Source organism: Solanum pennellii, chromosome 2 (genome assembly GCF_001406875.1).
Source record: "Solanum pennellii chromosome 2, SPENNV200".
NCBI classification, from domain to species: domain Eukaryota; kingdom Viridiplantae; phylum Streptophyta; class Magnoliopsida; order Solanales; family Solanaceae; genus Solanum; species Solanum pennellii.
The window spans coordinates 46,896,195-46,918,586 of NC_028638.1; the positions used below are offsets into that span (position 1 = coordinate 46,896,195).

The 22,392-nt window shown below is 29.6% G+C and overlaps 2 protein-coding genes across 2 annotated transcripts; one reads left to right on the plus strand and one right to left on the minus strand.

The window, feature by feature from the left end:
- The first annotated feature begins 10,703 nt into the window (after positions 1–10,703).
- On the plus strand, positions 10,704–13,448 carry LOC107009413 (polyphenol oxidase, chloroplastic-like). Its single transcript, XM_015208747.2, has 2 exons — positions 10,704–11,112; positions 11,748–13,448. The coding sequence occupies exons 1-2, from the start codon at positions 10,719–10,721 to the stop codon at positions 13,238–13,240; spliced, it is 1,887 nt and encodes a 628-aa protein (XP_015064233.1). The 5' UTR covers positions 10,704–10,718; the 3' UTR covers positions 13,241–13,448.
- A 3,299-nt stretch (positions 13,449–16,747) lies between these two features.
- Positions 16,748–21,915, minus strand: LOC107009356 (uncharacterized protein At4g04980). The gene is made up of 9 exons (XM_015208678.2): positions 21,388–21,915; positions 20,428–20,649; positions 20,101–20,196; positions 19,883–20,003; positions 18,167–19,769; positions 17,904–18,069; positions 17,659–17,823; positions 17,417–17,569; positions 16,748–17,309 (listed from the first exon to the last, which is right to left on the minus strand). Exons 1-9 carry the CDS (start codon positions 21,643–21,645, stop codon positions 17,106–17,108), a joined length of 2,988 nt encoding a protein of 995 aa, XP_015064164.1. The 5' UTR covers positions 21,646–21,915; the 3' UTR covers positions 16,748–17,105.
- Positions 21,916–22,392: the final 477 nt, after the last annotated feature.

A 22,392-nucleotide genomic window follows, 5' to 3' on the forward strand; every position in this document is an offset into this window, starting at 1 on the left:
AAGAGATGAGAGATCTAGAGAGAGAAAGAGAGAAACCAATATTTCGTGGTAACACCCCGTGAGTAAACTTCCACGACGGTGGAGTATATATATTAATTATTCAGAGTATTTTTGGTTACAGATAATATATGACAGTACATCAAATATTAATCAGGCTCCACAACCTAACATGTAATTTGTGTAGACACGATGTTTTCTGATTTATGTCTTTTGTAAATCTGTAATTAACTGTTTGCATGGAATAAAGGGTATATATATATTGTGATTTCTTGTATGACTTCAAATAAAATGTATTCATGAGTCTCATTTTACTTGGTTTCTATACTTAAAAATAGATATTTTGGATTTTTACTTTTAAATGTGTGTCTATAATCCTAAATATAATTGCAGATACCTTTGCTAAGGACTGGTTTATGCAAATGTTCCTTTCTAAGGCCATTATTTAAATTTTATCTTTGCAGACTTATAGAATATTTAATTGTTCTCTCTCTATATATATACTAGTTTTGACACACGCAAGTGAATATCAAACCATATACTATACTATTTTTAAAAATAATATAAATATAAAAAGTTAAAAAAATTGAAGTAAACAATTACAAAATGATTAATAAAGTATAAGTTTCAATGAAAAGTGAATATAAATTTTCTTATGATTACTGTTGAAAGCTAATCACTCTTAACATCTCTTAGTTCCACAAATAAAAGAGTTACAAGTTAGATTAGAAAGAGTAAAGGGGTCTGGAAAAGCAAGAAAGTGTCAAGATTTAAAAAATAGGATGTGTGTTAGATAGCAGTGGCGTAGGCAAATGTATGCCAGGGTGTCCAATTCGTCTGAAAAAAATACGATATATACAAGTAAAATAATAGAAGAAGTGATCAAATAACATATTTTGGACACCCTTGACATAATAGGTTGTTAGAGCCTAGTGGTTTAATATCTTGAATGTGGGTTTAAGCATCTTTAATGAGCCAGTGCTCACCTGTTCAAATCTCACTTGCAACAATTATTTTCCCTTTTTAAAAAGAGCTTTTGTTATTTAATTTTTTGAACCCTCTTCATAAAATTTTTCGCTCCGCCATTGATAGATAGTTAATAGTTAGATTCTATAATTTTGTTTACTTTCCGAAATTGTAATACTTTGTTTTTTGGTATGATAATATTCTTAGTTTATTGCCAAAAAAACATCTCTTAGTTATACCTCTTTCATATACTTTCTTTTCCCTCCCCATAGTGAGTTATTTAGTAATTATTATATTGGTGGAGTTCTTGCTTTTAATATAATATAATATAATATAAATAAATATTCATATAAAATATAAAGCATATACTAAATTGGATGCTTTTAATTGGCATATTCATTAGGAAGTGTTCAAATTTCACTTAATATTGAGATTGTCAACGTCTGTAAATCAAACTTGACTTTTTAAGAAAAGAAGAATAGAAAATATAAAGAATCATAGTAAGAAAAATGTGAGGATACCCCTTCATGTATACTTAACAAAGACTAGTATGAGCATGTCATATATATGATTTCTTATAAAAAAAAAAAGTCATCACCCTTTGAATAGGTCACACAACTCCTTGAAAAAGTTGTAATCATTCAAAGTGAAATGATTTCTTCCTTAAATATAATATATTATAATATAAATAAATAAATATAATATAATACAAAATATAGTAAATTAATTGGGTGTTTTATTAAGAAGAAGAAGAAGAAAAATGAAAAACTTTATAAAATTGTAGTTCGAAAATTTAAGGAAACCCCCCTTTTTTTTGGGAAAATTTCATATATGACAAACTTAAGATTAAATAACATTATATGGGTATAGTTTACCTAATTACATTCTATGGGTATAGTTTAGTTATTTAGATATATTTAATTTTGTATATAACATTTCTTTTGTTTTTTATTTATATAATTTTCTTTTAAAAAAAGTGGTTTGTAACTGAAGCTTTAAATAAGCTAACAATAAATTTAGATAATGTCATAATTTAAGGTAAACGTTCAAAAATATTTTTTTTCCAAAAAATAAGAAGTATATAGCAATTGAAAGACAAGATAAACTTGTTTATGCGCTTTGACGAAGCAGCAGTTCATCTATTTTTTTTTCTGTATATTTGAATACAGGTAATGCTTTATTGGATGAAAATTCATGTTTATTATTGCAATAATTATACAATGTTCTATTGGATTTACAAATTTGGATATATGTGCGTTCCTTAGTGTGTTGAAAATTGTATATGTCCATAATGTAAGTGTATATAATTTTTTTTGGAGTGTTTCTCTTTTGAAAACTGGTTTCAATGTTTATCGTAAACGGTAGTATGTTGTAGCAGTAATTTCAATTTGCAGTTGTATATTAAGTTTTTTTTTTGTATACAAAGATCGTCTTATTTAATTGTATATAAGTATGAAATCTTAGTTTTGTATCAATTTGCATTACCTGTGATATAGTTATGTAGTATACGTTCTGTGATTTCTTTTTGCATATACAAATACTGAAGTAATGTATATGTTAAAAAAATATATAAATTTTTTGAGAGGAAACCCATAGGATACAATTATATACTTTTTTTGGAGTAGTATTTGTATATTAGAAAGAAGAATAGTGTAAACATAAGTTTGTCATTATTTATTAATCTGATTGTATAAAAGTGTTGTATTAATTGTATATATGATTTCTGTGAATGATTGTATAGAAGTGTTGCAAAACACGATGATGTACATACACGATTATATTGATTTGGAGGCAGTTTATTCTGAAGCTTATTCAATGTATTGATTTGCGTATAACATTGCATGTGAATTGTCCTTTTTTCACGGTTCTTTGCAAATAAATCCGACTACCTAAAAAAACAGGGAAAAGCTACATTATTTCAATCAAGGGCTACATATAAATACATTTTTTGTATACATAACAAAAAAAGTATAAATTAAATATACATTTGTAATTGCGTTTCTTTTGTATATATATACAAACTTACTTTTTTTGTATATTAGTATGCGTACATAAATATGATACTTAAACATGTCAATATATACAAGTGTCTAAATGACTTTGTATATACTACAATAATATATAAACTTAATATATACTTAACTTCAATAATTTGTATTAACTACTAAAATATACAAATTATAATCATATATGAAATTTTTCCATCTCTATAACTAAATACAACTACTTTTTGTATATGTATACAAAAACAAAAATAATATAGAGCCTTTAATATACAATCCACTACTACCCCTATTAAAACTCAGTATATTATTCATTATACATAATTTAAAATATGTATAAACTAATCAAATCTACAGAAACATACAATAACTAAAGGAATATACAAATAAATAATGAAAGATATATACAATAACTAAAATATGTGTGTACTAGACATGCAATATACTATATACAATTACGTGAATACAAAAATTACTTAAACAAACAATTTTTTGTATATTGACACCTAAGTAACAAAAATATTGTATCTAAAGTTGTGTTTTAAGCCACTACCTCATGATTGTGATGTTCTTCAGATCCGTAATTTCAGATGCACTCTCCTCTGAATCACTGTTTACTGCTTTCCTCTTTCTTCCTCCTTGTACAATTTTAATGCCTCTAGCTTTGGCATTGTTAAAAAAAATTTAAACTGCCTTAGGGTCATATATTTTCTTTGATCTCAATTCTTCCATTGTTTATTCATGTTGAACTTGTTTGGATTTTATCATACACCCTACATCAACCCCAAATCTTGAGTTAAACCCATTGAAAACGAGGGTAAATTCAACAAAATTGACATGCAATGGAATACCTCTGGTAATCCTCATAGATGAAGATAATTCATTCATTCTGATTTTGAAGAATTTGTAATCTAATAAGAACAATCGATTATTTCACCAAAAAATATGAAAAAAGTAAGAAACACAATACATATACAATTGTTGAATAAGGAAAAAGAATTGTACATGATTAAATTTTAGGATTACCTGCGAAAGTTGAATTCAATTTCGGGATGGATAAATTGAATTTTTTCCAATTTGAAATTCAAAATCGGATAGAAGTATTGATTATAGGAGAAAAAGGTGAAATATGAATAGGAGAGATAATATTGATTTGTATAAAATTATATACAAAATTAAAAAAAAGGTTTTTATACGATTGGTTTAGGAATAGGTGGTGTACCCCGTTAATTATAGAGAAAAAAAAGAAACTATAATTATAGAAAGTAAATAAATTAAACTATACCCTTATTGTATAATTACTTAGGGATGTTTGCCATCCCATGTAATTTTTCCTTTTTTGTATAGTCAAGAAAGGGTAGTGTATGAAGGAATGCTTATTGTTCCTTCTATAAGCTCACAACTCATCAGAAAAGTAACAAATCTTTGGAAAAGTCGCACCCCTTCGAAAGAATCACAACTTTTCAAAAAAGTTACAACCATGTAAAAAGTCACAACCTTTCGAAAAGGTCACAATTCATCGAAAAAGTTATAAACTTTTGAAAATGTCATAATCCTTCAATGTAAAAAGGTGCTTATTTTTAATATATAAATAAGTAAATTTAATACAATATAAATTATAGAATATATACTAATTTGGTGTTTTATGTTTTGGGTTTTATTATAATTTAATATTTAATTTAGACATTTCATTCTTTTAAGGTAGAATAGATAAAAAAGAAGAAGATAGATATAGATTTGTTTAATTTAATTTAATATAATATTTTTTTAAAAAAAAATTTTAATTTAGAATATGTAGGATATATAAAAACGTTTTTTAACTTTGACGTTTTAAAGATGTGCCCCCAACCCCAGAAGAACAAAAAACTTTCTATATTAAACTAAATAAAAATAAAGTACAATAAATAAATTGAAAATTGATCATTACCTATTAAATCTAGTCGAGACTTCTGACAATTTTTTTGTCAAATCATTTTCTTTAACAACTTGAGAATTTGAACAATGTGAACACCAAGTTATAATTTGTGCAAGAAAATCATTTAATTTCTGATCAAATTGAAGTTGTTGCAAAAGTATATTATGACTATGAAAATGATTCGAACTTATTTCATATTACGTTATTTCGAACTTGTTCGATATATTTAATTGAGACCTTATAATGCAATTACATACTCGGATATAATTATTGTTTTTGTTTCTATATTAATTGGCTGCATAAGAACTTATCCCATGTTTCTCATCAGATCTAAATAAAGAACAAATCTTGAGCAATCGATTCGACAGAACAACTCAACAATAAAGTTATTATCACGCTAAAATGGCTTTTTGATTATTAGTTAGATTTCGACTATTTAACCAAAATTAGATTTTAAGGGTGTGTTCTGTACGAAGGAAAATATTTTTCTGGAAAATGTTTTTTCATTTTTTCATGTTTGGTTGACTTAAATATTTTTCAAATTAACTCATTTTCCTCCAATTTAAGAAAAATGACTTATCTTCAAAAATTAAAGTAAAATTTTTCAAAACTTTACTTCATTCTTCAATATTATTTTTTCTTATCCTATCCCGTACCCCATATACGACCTTCCCCATCCAAAAATAAAAAAAATTCTTATTTTTAAATTTCAAATAATTCTTTTACCCCTGACCTCAAACCAGCCCCTTGCTGGCCTGCCCCCTTCCTCAACAAACAAGAAAAGCGAAAAATTCAAAAATTATTTTTAAAAAATATTTCAAATTTTAAGATATCTTTTACCTCGCCTAACCTCTACCAGTCTTACCCCTCCCCCACCAAAAAAAGAAAATAGTTTTGAAAGAATATTTCAATTTTTTAAAATTTCATTTTCTATCCCACCCCAATATCCTGACCCCCTACAATCATTTTTTAATTTGTTCTTTTTTTTAAAAAAAAATAAATAATTATTTCAAATTTTAAATTTTAAAATTTTTAAGCCATCCCACCAAACGCCACCTCCCGTCATTTTTTTTTTTTGATAAAAGGATTCAAATTTTTAACAGGGGAAAATTCATGAAGCCACTACCTTTTCTTTTATGATAACAAGTAAAAATTCACAATCGCTAATTTTTTGTTGTCATAACATAAAATCTTCACTCTTCCTCGCTCTTATGCAATAGCTTACAAACTACATAAAAAATAAGTAATTAGTTCAAAATAATTAGTTTGTCATAATAAACTAACAAACTAAAATCTAAATATAACTCATTGCATTTCTTTACTTAGAATATTTTTTTAGTTATAATTATATATATTTGATTTGAAACCTAGTGACTGACTAATCTAAATTTAGCTTGGACAATTTGATATATTCTAATTGTCAACACGTAAAATTCAATCAAGTAGTACTAATTAAAGTCAAGGAAGAGAAATTAGCCAAACAGAAAATTCATAAAGCATTTTCACATGATGAGTCATTGAAGATTATAAGATGAGCTGATATAGGTAACGAATTTTCATCTTCAAAACGATTACGTCTTCTGATTAATTAATTTACCTATAGTACTAACTATGATTAGTGGCATTTCAATATTGAGTACTTAAAGCATTCATTTTAATTAGCAATTAAGAACGTACTTAACTATAGGTGTAATGAGGGTTAAATCGTCTAATAAAAGTTATTATACTTAAATTAATGCAATTGACTTGAGAATTCAATGATCAAATGTAACTAAAGGGTGCAAAATAAGGTGATAGATACATATGCTAGCTAGCTAAGAACTACTCATCTATTCACTTGTTTAGGTTGAAATAATAATTGATATGTTTATTTTATCACAGTTGATGTTTAGTTTTAAGTTTTAAAAAATGTTTTGGGAAATTAAGTAGTTAATGTTAAAAGTAATATCAAAGAAAAAAATATATATTATGTCAATATAACTAAGAAGTGATATGTAAAAACAAAAATACAATAATTTTAATATATCAAACAAGTAAAAATAAACAAAGAGTACATATTATAAAAAAATATCGACTAGTACCAAAAATATAGTTCATGCTCCAATAGTGAACACTTACCGTTTGGTTAGGAACAAGTTATCCCAGAATAGTTTTCCTGAAGTTAGCTATTCTGGGATAACTTATCCCACCATTTATATCATAGTGATGGGATAACCAAACATTGCACAAAGTAAGATACAAAAAGTTTATCCCAACTATTACTATTCGTTTTTATCCCTCACACAAATGAGTCCACACGATGACCCAATATTTTGTTACGATCCATATTATTTTATTTTTAATATTTTGTCCTTTTAACCCAAAAATACATAGCTAGTAATATATACAGAGAGAGAGAAAGAGAGAGAGAGAGAGAGGGGAATAATGAGCATATCCATATTTGAAGATACTATTGGCATTATGTTGTAAACTCGAATATGTTGAAAAACTTAATAACTCAGTATTTTTAATATTAACTAAAAAAATGAAAAATAATAAATAATTGTAGAATTTTGAACAATTATATGTTATTATATTCAAACTTTAGTTTACTAAACTTTCGTGATCTGATTTCTGTCATTTATCAATATCATATTTATATTTTTAATATTTAAGACAAACAAGTTGGAAGAAGATGAACTTGATTAATTGATTTATTAATTGGCAAATCTTAGTTGTTGACTAAAAGCATAAAAGAACGTGCACTTTGTCTTTCCATTAACTATATATTAAATTATATAAAATAAAAATCAAAATAACAATTAACAACTTGGTCACAATTATATTCAAGTGTTTGAAAAAATAATGGTAACGCTTTTCTTAAACGCAACCTTTTGAATATTTGACACAATTTGGTCTAAGATCTTTTAAGAATAGTTTTAGCCTGTTAGGTTGTCGTTTTGGTATTCTCTTTGCAGGATTATTCAACTTATATATATCGACGATGATAAATTTTATGTTATATATATATAATGTAATATGTTAGTACTTAATTTTGTATTCACTGATTTTATACATTATAAATAATTATTATCTGAAATTATAAGTACATGTGCATGTTAATTTTCCAATTATACTAAATCTCAAGTTACGAAGATTATAATTACATCTCCATATAATAAATGTGGGGACATTTTTAGAATAACGAGAAAATTAAACATCAATTTAGTTGAAAAAAGCAATAATTATTTATATCGTAGATATCATCATGAACACGCACTTAAAATTAAAGACTATATATATTAAAAGCCACCGTTACCTACTTTTTCGTGTTTATATTGGATAAAGCTTACATGTAGGATCAATTATTTAGAATAATAGAATATATATTATACTCCATTTGTTTATTTTTACTTATTTACTACATCTAACACAAATGTTTATTGTTATTTGTTTTGAATATATACCTACATTTCCTTTTATTATTATATATAAGTGCTAGTGTTCATTTTCAACATCTAGATAACTTAAAATAATTAAAAATAATATAGTAAAATTATTTTTTTTATTACTTCTTAATAAATATGTCAAGTCAAATACAATAATCTTTTTATGTCAATCTCAATATGTACATAAAGGAATTGAATAATTAAACAGAGACAAATAAACATGAACAATGCGTCGAGTCAAATATAGACGATGAAAGAAATTTTTGATGAATTACAAGTTTCAAAAGTTTAAAGCCTCACAAATTTTTAAAAATTCCCTTTTTTGCTTAAACTCCATATTAAATAAAATTATATCATACAAATAATATTTTCGTAGATTTTTCTTTTTACAAGTTTTAGAAGTTTGAAGCCTCACAAATTTTTAAATCTCCTTTTTTACTTAAACTCCACATTAAATAAAATTATATCATATATTATATTTTCTTTGTCTCAAAATTAACTATCACGATTTCTAAGAAGTAAAAAAAAATACTTTGTTTCATATTATTTGTTAATTTATAAGTTCAAGATCAAATTAATTATTTTATTTCTATTTACTTTATCCTTATTCCTTTAGTAGAAATTATTTTTACAAACTAATTGTATTGTTTTTTGAAATCCATAAGTAGTTTTCTTATCCGTTGCTAGGGTTTTGATTTTTAGCAGCAGCCACTAATAATTAATTAATTAATTAAATTGCAACTAATTCACTTGTCTTGGACATTATTGGAGAAAGACAAGGATATCTTTGTTAATTAGATTGTGGTTATTAAAATAATTAATTAAAATATTTCCCATTTAATTATTTATCACTGCAATGGTCGGTTGTATGTCTTGTTAAGGCACGTCTTGCCTTTTATAATTAGCCAAACCCGGAAATAATGTAAACATGATACATTAATTAATTATTTTTTAATTTCAACTTATGTGATTTGCAAAATATACCTGATGAACTACTATATAATATATATATATATATAATATTGATTAAGCAATATTTTTAAAATTTTTTATTTCATGTTTGATATTGTATCGGAGCATTTTTTCTGATTATTAGTGATAATTAATTTTCAATTGCCGCTAAATATGTATTTTAAGCAGCAATTATCACTCTTTGTATATGTCCTAAAACGTTTAACGACATTGTTCCAATGACACATAACTAATACTATTAAAAACTTTAGTACTCTTTATTAATGTCAATATTTATTGCCGCTAAAAGTTATTTTGTTACAGTGTGAATTCACACGGCATAAGGCCCTTGAGGAAAGCGATCCTTACTTAGGCATGACAATGAAGTAGGGTGAAGCGGTGGGTAAGAACCTTAGCAAAGATTTTTCAATAGTCAAAGCTCGAATTCGAAATCAATTAAGCAATATATATTACATTATGTTGAATAATATATTGAGGCTTTGAAGCTTCATCAACTACTTCCTCTTGAGATTGCATTCCAACTTGTTCAATAAAAAAATTAAAAGTCTAAGCAAATAAAGTTTTGACACGCCAGACAATAGTTGAAATCAAGTCATTAGTTTCCTTTAAACTAATAAATAAAAAAATTAAAAGTGTAAGAAAATTAAATTTTGACACGGTAGACAATAGTTGAAAGTCATTTAGTTTCTTTCAAAGTAAGTACTCTTTTCGTTCAGAATTGTTTGTCACGTTACATTTATTGAAAGTTAATTTTAATTAATTTTGAAAGATAAATTAGATCACATTAATTCGATATTTTAAACAAAAAAAATTAGATATTCTAAAACTACATGAAAAGTACTATAAATTTATAGTTATTTTGCATATTAATATGATGAAAAATACATCTTAAAATATTTGTCAAAATTTTTATAATTTAACTCTAAAAATAGAAACAATGACGAACAATTTTGGACGAAGAGATTAATAATCAGCTATATCTAGAAGGAGACAATACCAGTATGAGTCATTATTCTTCTTGCTGTAAATAAATTAAGACTAACGACAACTAGAACTAAAGTGGATTAATTTTATATTACACCCTAATTAATAAATAATAAAAGTAACTTTCCCACTAATTTACCTCATCTCTCATCAATAAATCTATTGTTTATTTTTAAGCACGTGAACTCACGATGAGTGAGAGCCTCCGGTTTTCTTTAAATATGTATAGCGAGGTTAACTTTAGTATTATATTAAAGTCCGTAATCATTTTAGTGAATTATTTTAAAAAATTAAGTATTAAAAAATTAATTTTTATTAGTTGATTATACTCTCAGCTAAGTTTGAATGTTGATGAAAGATCATTATGGTTTTTTATTCTTTCTCACAAGGTAATTAGAAAGAAAAGTCTTAGCTAGCTTGTTCCATATTATTCTATATAAATGCTAGCCCTAGATGTTCATGAATACACCTCAAACAAGCAAAAATATGTCTTCCATTCCACTTCCCACTACCAATACTCTCTCTTCTTCAACTACCACCACTTTTTCCAACTTGCGTTCTTCTCCTTTCTTTGCAAAAACATCCTCCATTAGAAAGCATAATGTCCATCGTAAGTTCCAAGTATCATGCAAAACCATAGATGATAATAATCACGAACACAACTCACCCATCGACATTTCTAAAAAGAACGATTCTTCAAACAATATGATCGATAGAAGAAACGTTCTACTTGGATTAGGAGGTTTATATGGTGCTTCTACTCTTGTTGGTGGTCTTCCCTTCGCCCTTGCCGCTCCGGTGAACGGACCCGACGTTACCAAATGTGGGGCCGCAGACTTGCCACCAGGTACGCTATCGTTATATAGTTTGTAATATATATATATATATATATATATATACACGATTGTCCCACACATTGATCAATAGAAGAATATGATTTTAAAAGTTAAACGAACATGATGTTTATTCATGATATAAGTAGGTTTATTTCAACTTCGTGAATAATTTAGTCTTTCTATGAAAAGTCATACCTAACAAAGTAGTTTTTCAAAAGGGTAAAAGGAGAAATATACTCCCAAATTATTGTAAATGGTATTCAGATATCATTCGTCATACTTTTGTTATATTGATGTTGCTGCCGTCCAAAAACTAGAGCGTATATGCCCTCCACTCTAACAGAAAACTAAATAGGGACACGTGACGTAATTTTATCCATTGATCCGATGTCGAATCGGTGGATAAGATTATGACATGTGTATGTCAGTTAGTATAAAAGATATATATGCTCTACTTTTTGGACGATAGGGGCACTAATTTCCTTAAAGTATGACGACAGAGGTATTTGCATATCATTTACGATAGTTTGGGATATATTTATCTTTTCTAAAAAATAAATAAATTATACAATAGGGACAATATCTCTTTAAGAAAAGTTATTTTAAGACGAGTCTTAAAGTTATTTCTTCTCGATTATTTTAACAGGTGCAGAACTGGTTAATTGTTGTCCTCCGATGAGCGGAAGTATCATCGACTTCCAGCTTCCGTCGTCATCCACCCCACTCCGTACACGGCCAGCAGCTCATTCCGTCGATAGTGCCTACATTGAGAAATTCAACAGAGCTATTCAGCTGATGAAGCAACTTCCTGACGACGATCCACGTAGCTTCAAACAACAAGCAAATATTCACTGTGCTTATTGTGATGGTGCTTATGATCAATTAGGGTTCCCAAATTCAGAGCTCCAAGTTCATTCCTCTTGGATTTTTCTTCCATTCCATCGTTGTTATCTCTATTTCTTCGAAAGAATCTTGGGAAGTTTAATCAATGATCCAACCTTCGCGATGCCATTTTGGAATTGGGATCATCCAGATGGCATGCGTATGCCAGGATTGTACACAAACCCTACCTCTTCTCTCTATGATCGACTTAGAGATCGGAGGCATCAGCCTCCGACAATGGTCGATCTAGACTTCAACGGTACCGATCCCAACATAAGTACCGCTCAACAAACATCTCAAAACCTCACAAATATGTATAGACAAATGGTATCTCTCGGAAGAACTCCCGAGACTTTCCTCGGGGACCCTTACCGTGCAGGTGGGGTCCCCGGTGGAGCTGGATCCCTCGAGAACATGGCTCATGGTGCGGTTCATGTTTGGACCGGTGATAGAACCCAAGCTAATTTCGAAAACATGGGCGATTTTTATTCAGCAGCTAGAGATCCTATTTTCTATGCTCATCATTCAAATATCGATAGATTATGGACTGTTTGGAAAACCCTAGGTGGTAGACGTCAAGACTTCACCGATCCTGATTTTCTAAACACTTCATTTTTATTTTACGACGAAAAATCACAAATGGTACGTATTAGGGTTCGTGATGTGTTGGATTCAAGCAAACTCGGATACGTTTATCAGAACGTAACGAATCAATGGATAAATTCGCGACCAACGCCTAGAGTATCGCGGGCGTTGAGTAGCGTAAGGAGGCTCGTTGAAGCTAGAGCAGCTGATGATAATAATAATAATAATAATAATATTATGAATTTTCCTAGACCAAAAGAAATATTCCCAACGAAACTTGACCATGTTATAAAAGTTATGGTAAAAAGGCCAAACAAGAAGAAGAGGAACAAAAAGGAGAAAAATGAGAAAGAGGAGATTTTAATTGTTGAAGGATTAGAAGTGGAGAGTGATGTGTTTGTTAAGTTTGATGTTTTGATCAATGACGAAGATGAAACACTGATTTCACCAGATAATGCTGAGTTTGCTGGGAGTTTTGTGAACGTACCACATCATAGTCATGGTAAAGGTGAGAAAAATTCGAAACGAAAAACGAAGCTAAAATTAGCGATAACTGAGTTGTTGGAGGATTTGGATGCTGAAAATGATGATAATGTGTTGGTGACTTTTGTACCCAAGAATGGTTCTGGTGCTGTTAAAATTGGTGGTGTTAAGATTGTGCTTGAGGATTAGAAGAAAAAAAAAAGAACAAGTCATTTTATTAAATCAAATAATTAAGCATTTCTTGATGTATTTTCTCTAATTAATATCTTTCTGATTAATGTTGCATTTGAACAATGTAATTTGTGTAGACACGATGTTTTCTGATTTATGTCTATTGTAAATCAATTGTTTGCATGGAATAAAGGAAGGAAAAGTAGTTGGATATATTTTTACGTAATTATTTTGTCTGATTTTGACTGAGAAAAAAAAAGAGAGAGGAATTATATATTGTGTAAAATTTCTTGTATGACTTCAAATAAAATGTATTCTCAGTTTCATTTTACTTTGGTTTCTATTTTTCATTTTTACTCAAATTTTTACTTTTCTCATATCACTTTTAGTATTAAATGAATATTTAAAAATTTGAAGTTCGAAAATACCATTTAGTAAATTACATCTCTAATTAAAATTTTCTTAAAAGTAAATCAAGTTAACAATATTTATTATCGCTAAAAATTATTTTTATCATGATGCATATGACGCGAATAAATACTATTATATGAATTTAAAATTATATTTATAATATAATTAATTTTATATTAAAAAAATTACCATAAAGTCAGATGTGCCTCATTTTTAACGTATAAATCCGCCTCGCAAGTAATATGAAAGGAAATCAGTATGATATGATTTTTTAAGACTTGTACAACTCACGCAATCTTAGAAAAATATTCTCTTAGTCTCTATTTAATCGTCTATATTTTTTTATTTAGATATTATTATTTACTTGTTTATTTTGACAAATTAAAAATATTCTTTTTAAATTTTTTGAAAATTATTAAGTTTTAATTCATTTTTTTAAAAATGATATTTAATAAGAATAAAATTATAATTTCACTACGTTAATTATTTTTATCTTAATATATATATTTTTTTAAAGTGAATAATTAAATATGGACGATGAGAATATAATTTAGTGTACCTTTTTTGGGGCATCCACATGTATCCTTGTCATATTTGATGCTATTAAAAGGAAGTTATATTGTAATTGTCCACTGAGTTTATATACATAATTATATTTATTAAGAGTCAAAGCACGTCTGTTGTACTTTCCATTACCTTTTCCAATGTACTTTTAATATTCAAATTCTATGTTGTAGTTGTATTGTAAGTATAAATCATATTAGCTACTATTTGAGTATTAGTTACTAATCCCTTCGTTCGGTATTATTTGTCATAATTTTTATTTTTAAAGTTAAATTATAAAAATTTTGACTAACATTTTAAGATGTATTTTTTCATCATATTAATATGCAAAAAATTATAATTTACAGTACTTTTCATATAGTTTTAGAATATCTAATTTTATTATTTGAAATATCAAATTAATGTGATTCAATTTACCTTTGAAAATTAGTTAAATTGACTTTTGATAAGTGCAACATGACAAATAATTCCGGACGAAGAGAGTACTATTTTATTATTTACTTCGTATAAGATAATATTTAGTTTTTTTATAACTTTTATATATACATATATTAGTTATTAGTTATATAGAATTTTAAATTACATATTAAATGTTATATAAAAATAATTTACTTTTTAACTTACTAACAGACGTTATATAACTCATGTAAAATGAATACATGGAAGTTGTCTTTTTTAAAACTACAAAGAGACTCCTACTTTTATTAAATTATACCCTCTGTATTTCATTTTACTTGGCTAGAGTCTACCTGCTCTATTCTGTTACGTCCGTTTAGTAACATTTTGAAAAATAATGTTTTGACACCTACTTCAATCCATCTTTTTGTTCATTTTGAGTGTTTTTAAAAATTTGAGGCGAAAAAATTTATAAAAGTAAATTATCATACATTTAAGTGTCTAAATAAAAATTACCGATAAACTTAAAAGTCTGACTATATTCGCCTTAATTATTCTTACGTGTCTCAATTATGTGATGTTACTTCATAGAATAATATATTAAAGATGTTAAAACAAATCATAAATATTCATAAAATTATATTAAAAAAGTGTATGAATTAATTCGGGATGTATTACTTCTTTACCTTTAATCATAAATTTCTTGAAAGAGAATCCTATTGAAAGTGTCCTCCTAAATAAGATGCTTAACCCAAATTTATTTGGAGCTTTGATTCGAACTCGAATAATTTTGAATGTCATTTTCAGGAATCTTTAATTTCACCGTGTTTTAGTAGTGTTTATGATGATTTTGATATTATAATTGGATTATTAATTGGGTGAAGTTTAGTTAGTAATGAATGGATAGTTGGTTGGTTATAAATTATATTAATAAATTAAATTATAACCATTAGTTAAACGCCAAGTATTTCAAAAAATATTTGAAGAGTTTAATTTTAAAACAATTAAGAAGTGATCAATTTTGAACCAAAGTTGTATGACAAGGGTATTTTAAAGCTAGTGAATGAAAAGAGCCTAATAGATGGATGAGTCAATTTTATACCATTTTCAATACTTTAAAAATAATAAATGTTCTTTTCTTTCTTATGCACTTTCAGTTTTATTCTTTTCTACTGGCTTTTAAATAACCACCTTAGTAGCACCAGTAAGAATGTGATTTCCAATGAAGAAGAGGTTTTAACCAAACTAAGCCATTATATAAAGCCATTCACCAAAATAATATGTTTTTCTAAAATTTTACAAAACTAATATAAACGTATTCCACAGTAACGTTTTAGGATATATTTTATTTTTTAAAAGTTGATTGCGTCAGATTGATATACGTTACTCACAGTAACGTTTACTCCTAAAATGTTACTCATAGTAACGTTTTAGGAGTAAAACGTTACTGAAAATAACGTTTTAGGAGTAAAACGTTACTTTCAGTAACGTATATCAACCTAATGCTGTTAGTTTTTTTAAAAAGAAATATATCCTAAAAAGTTACTGTGAACTACGTTTATACTAGTTTTGTAAAATTTTAGAAAAATATATTACTTTGGTAAATTGTTTTATATAATGGCTTAGTTTGGTTAAAACTTCAGAAGCCCACCAGGTGTTTGTCATTATGCTTTAAAGAGCATTTTAGATGAAGTTAGTTAGTTGCATTCTGATTTCTAATTTGCATTCATGGTAGTAGCTTATAATTAATCTCTTACATTTGTTGTTAAAATATTGACTCTTCTGCTTATGTAATATATATGATCACAGTCTCACACACAGGGAATTCAACTCTTCTGCTTGTGTACTATATAAATACAGTCACAGAGACGGATTCAAGAGTTAAAAGTTTGAAGGCGTAGTTACTCTGTATAATGTATTTCTGCTTGTACATGGATGTTAATAAGTAATCAATATTTAAGGATTGGGAAAATTGAAAGAGATCAATAAATTTCCTGCATATTCATTCACTATTTAAGTCAGAAAAAATAATGTGTTAGATGAGAAACAACATTCTTATTACCATGCATTAATAACCTAATCATTTTGCAGAGCAGATGATTTGTAAGTAATAGTGATGTATGACATTATTACAAAATGCAGAAACATGGACTATACATAAGAACATAGTCATTCATGCGTATACTTTTAAATTCTGAGAGTAGAGACAAAAGTTATATATATACATTCTACAAAACCAGTCACAAAGGTGTAATATAAATATTGTATGTATTGCAGGTGGTAGAGCTAAGCTAGAGTTTAACTCACTTCTCTCCGTCCCTCAGACAAAAAAGGATATAATGTGCATGAAATCACAGCTCAAGAAACATCTATAGAACACCTGCTAGGGAAATCATCATTATACTAATTGCTCAAACCTCTTAAAAGCGTCTATGTGCATTAATGCCGTTATATATTGACACCTATAGTGATCTTTTTTTTTTGGTTTTTGTGGAAAAAATGACTATAAACTTTATGTCTCTGGATTAGGATCTGTCTCAATTTCTTGAGCCAATTCCTTTGTCAACATGTCAGCTCGATCATCTTGCCCACCAGCAAAAGTATAGACTCTGAATGCAAATTGGAAGGCCTTCCATAGAAGTTTAGCTGATCCCTTTTTACCATCATTTTTCGGTGTAGGTCCTTCATTTTCCTTTTGCTTTGCTTCTCTCCGCTCCTGATTCAATTCAAGTGTTACTTCAGACGAAGATGTTCATTAAAATGTGAAGGTTAGTTAATTCGTAAGAAGTGCTACATATGCTATATGCTTTACACTGTGCTAACCTTCAAAGTCAGCTCCATACAGTTGGAGGAAACATCCACCATCAATTCTTTGATACGCACAAGAATGCCGAAATCAAAGTGGATTTTATGGCTTGTAAATTTCTTGGATTCGTCATCTTTTGTCCGCTCCAATGTGTCCATTTCTCCTTTGATCTAAATGATAGAACCTTTTGTTAGAGCTATTAATGGAAATATAAAAGGTTGTATCATGAGATGTTTTCAACTGCCAACTTAGTTTCTACCTTGTTGAAGTAATTCTCAGCTTTGTCAAGAAGTTGTCCAACAGGTGGTACTAGTGGCCAATTCTGTAGAGTTTTGGCTATTGTATCTAACTTGGTGTGAAGTGCCGCGGCCATCCTCAATGCTTCCAACTTCTTGGTCGGAAATTCTTCAAACCTTGCTAGCACCTACATCAAAATTACTTTAAAGCCAACATCCTGAAGTGGGAATCATGGAGAAATATGTATACGAAAGATAAAAATGAAACCTGAGATTCATCCGTTAGTTTTTCTAGGTTGGATTCTACAGTTTTGTGGAACTTGATTAGCTCAGACATATCTGATGTTTGGAAAGAGGAAATCGCTGTTTTCATCTCCTTAATTGTTTGTGCATGTACTTTAACATCCTCCTCGATTTGTTGGTGGTATGCTGACCTGAGACACGTATGACATAATTTTCAAAGATTTGTCTAACACATATGGAAGTTTTACCTCTACTCGATAATCTGTTGGAGGATCTCCATAATATTACCTCTTTGTCATCTCTGCTAATGCATCAGCCATTCCTTGCTTACCTCCTGCTGGTGCACTAGCACTAGCTTTTCCCTTTCTCCCCTTTGATTTACCATTTAAACTAGATCCTTCAACTTTTCCCTTGAGAAGTCGATATAGATTTCCCATTTGTGATGATCTCTTCAATTTAGTGGCTCCTTTTCTAGGTCCTAGGCTCCTGGCACCTGCAAACCCTGGTGGTGGAGGAGGTGCACCTCCTTTTCCCATTGGCATGGGTGGAGGTGGTGCTGGCATTCTTCCGTTTGAAGTCATTGGTGGAGGTGGGGGTGCAGGTGCCATACCCTTTGATCCCATGGGAGGAGGGGGTGGAGGAGGGGCAGTAAACTTTGATCCCATGGGAGGTGGGGGTGGAGGTGGAACTGATATAACATTTCCTGATGTCATGGGAGGTGGTGGGGGTGGAGGAGGTGCCACTCCTTTTCCTGATGTCATCGGAGGTGGTGGGGGTGGGGGAGGTGTCACTGCTTTTACTGAAGTCATGGGAGGTGGTGGGGGCGGGGGTGGTGCCACTCTTTGTCCTGATGTCATGGGAGGTGGTGGAGGTGGAGGTGGACATGTTATTTCTTTTCTTGTCATGGGAGGAGGTGGTGGTGGTGGTGGTGGGAGTGCAGATATTGGTTTCATAGGATGTTGTGGTGTTGCTACATTGGCTGATGACATGAGAGGTGGCGGAGGAGGAGGAGGAGGCTGTGGAACACCACTTGGTTTTGCTAACAATGGAGCAGGCCTTGACCCTTCTGCATTCCCTGATGAATTGGGTACTGGTGGAGGTGGAGGTGGAGGTGGTGGTTGTGGTGCTGCTGGTGCAAAAGTCGATGGTTGGTTCAATGATATATCTCCATCTGGTGTGAGTAAAGAAATTTGCAGAGTAGATGTTGGTTTTTGCGAGTCTATGACATTCAACGACAAAGTGAGTGGTGATTGTTGCCCTGCTCCTTGTTCTGGAAGTGAAGGAGGTAAAAGCACATCCAAGGTAACATGTCCTGACACTGGTAGATTATTTTTGACACCAGTTTTACATGTTCCTTCATTTTCTGATTGAGCATCCATACTAGTCGGTAGAATATCTGGCGAGTCTGTCATTTCACAATCTTGTCCAAACTCCTCATCATCTTTGGTTTTCACTTGAGAATCTTTCTCCGCTTCTACATCTGACTTTTGTTCATTAACTGTGCTTGTTAATTGAACAACAAAATTTGAATCTTGAGCTGCTACATTTGGAAACATATGAAAAGAGAGACGCTTTACATCAATAGGATTCAGCTTGCCAACTGCTTGAACCCTGAGTGGCAGAAGACGAGGTGGAGAGTATGATGCCTTTGTATTCTTCTTGCTCCTTAACTCAGGGAGAACTGAAGTTGGGGTCACTGGAGTGCTCGAGAGGGAGGACTTGGAACTTGAGTAAGATTCAGAAAGAACCCTCCCAAACATGTTAAATGATGGACGTTCATATCTTATCTGGTCATCCTCATCCTCGTCTTCATCATCATCCTCATCCTCATCCATCATATCGAACATCCTTTCACTGGCTAGCTGAATCATGTCATCGAGCAATAACACTCCTAAATTGGTTGTAATTGAAAAGATCATTAACATTATCTTACCTAAGAGTCAAGAGATGGATAATAGATGGAAAACATATCTATTTGATGTTGCAATAAATTGTATGACGTACCATAGTGTTCCAAATTGTCTTGTTTACTGAATGAATCGTCCTTGCATTTGACCATCCACTCATCATTGCCTGTCCACATTTCCCCAATTGATATCAGAGTATCAAAGAAGAATTGCAGTGCCTGAAAAATATAACAATTGGTTAGCACAGTGAACTGTGTATCCGCTATACCCAAACATTCAATTTGTAATACTCAGTACAGCTGAGTAAATAGTAACCTGCTGCATCGGTGCTTCATCAATTTTTGACAAAGAAATAGATGGATTCATTGTAGGATACAGTTGTTGCAGGTCTTTCAGCGTCAAAAGCAGCAGCTGTGGAAAAAAAAGAATTCACCACAGAGGTTACGAAATTCTGCTTTGCTCTTTTTATTTCAGAGTTTCAACTTCTATACACTGACATTGCGTTTAAGTAACCTTCTATAACCATTTTGAATATACTGATGGTGTACAATTCATTTATACTTCAATATATATATAAGTTAAAACTCTTCACGGATTGATATGATTGGGCTTGTGTTCTAAAGACAAATAACAGAAATGTACCTCATTTACAGATGCAGAGCCAATACAAGGGGACAAGTCGAGCAAGTCTCTCAAGGTAAGGATCTTGTTCCGAAGCTCAGTCATTATTATGAAGTTCCCTGCTACTCTAGATGAATTACGAACCGTGGAACCTTTGGATTTAAAACTTTTTGATACTGCTATGGGAGGTGTTTTCTTCTTTTCTACAACAGGACTTCTCTTTGTCTCTTTCATCTCTTCTTCCTGCAAATGTTTGTCAACTACTATCAGTAATATGCTATTATAATATCCAAGTCACCGATTTCTCGGTTTCTTGGCTCTTAGATTATAATTCACATATATGACAAGATACATAGTCAATCTCTCCACATTTCTTTCTCAAGTTTTTGTCAAATATCATTCATTATATGCATGCATGGGCTGTTTTGTTCCTTAAGCAAAAACTGGTTTTATGTCACCTTATTGTAGTATGCAATCTTCCCCCTCTTAATCTTTTTTTTTTCCTTCTCTTCTTAATCTGTTTCATCATATGATGCAATTCATTAATCACTAGTTTTTTTCTTTAAAAACACATGGAAGATAGAGTCAAAAAGGAAATATTGGGAGAAATCTACTTTGAGGTTTTGCATGGAATATGATTCTGATAAATATAATGTAGAATTTAACCTTTTGGTATATTTAGGATTTTTCATGCACAAATTAACAGAACATTTATATTTTTTTTATATGATTATAACATTTTGAGGTTTTCTTAAGGATTTATCATATTCAAAACCTTTATGAGGAGAAATAGATTAATTGTGTGTTTTGTTTTATTGATTAATTTTGAAATTTGATTAAGTGATCTTCGGTTTTTGCTTGGAATTAATTATTACAAATATTGAGAAATGCATAATTAAGATAAATTTACATTCTTTTTAAGATGATCATAACATGTTAAAACAACAAACAAACAAAAGATTTAGAGGAAAAAAAAAAAACCTGATATGTTGTAGTATGCTTCCTGCGTGAAAAGAAAGGAGGCACACCAAAGCATGCTCCAATGGCCATTTCTAATGAGAAATACCAAGTTTTATACAATATTGAAAAAAAACACAAAAATGAATTTACCAGGTCAACTTTGACAATTGAAAAAACAGAAATATTATCTGCTGACGCAAAAAACCGGTGAATGAAAGCAATAGAATAATAGAAATTATTAAAAGAATGTTGGAGGAGGAGGAAGAAGAACAAAAGCATTCAATATTATTATAAAAAAAATAAAAATTATAATGTTTGTTTGTTGGATTGATTAAAAAATAATGTTAGTAATAGTTGTAGGAAAATTGATAAATTAAAGAAGACTCATATAACGTGCAGAGCAAAATAGGAATAATTAATATGATGAACAAGCTCTGGAGTCAACTGGGAAATTGGTTAATCCAACTTATCACATGGACAAACACTTCTTCTCTCTTTTGTTAACAAAATAGAGAGAGAGTGTTAAGACAAAAAAAAAAATTAAAAAAAATAATAATGGAGGTCAATTATTCAAATTATTTTTCTTGGTTTTTTGAGGCCAAACCGTGTATGACCCCTAAATTTTTGGGTTTTTGTTAATATGTGTTGTTTTATCTTTGTTTTGATGACTTTGAGCTGTATCTGATGGTTACACTTCTAGATAAAATTTTATCTAAGCTCCTCAAATTCAGGGGTCTTTTAGTGATCTAAAACATGTTTGCCCCTCAACTAGTTGACTACGTTCGAAAAAAGGTTAAAAATGCCCTCAACATATTGAAAATAGATTAAAAATATTCTCCTTTCACCTATTGGATCAAAAATGCCTTTAAAATTATTTTTAAGGTTAAAAGGTGCTCTTCTTTTACAGAATTATGATATGAGATAAATAAAATTCATAATTAAACACGTGAAATTTATGATCCAACTCAAATGGAATTGAACTACCCTTTTTAATATAACCCAACTGATTTCTGATTTTTTTGTTCG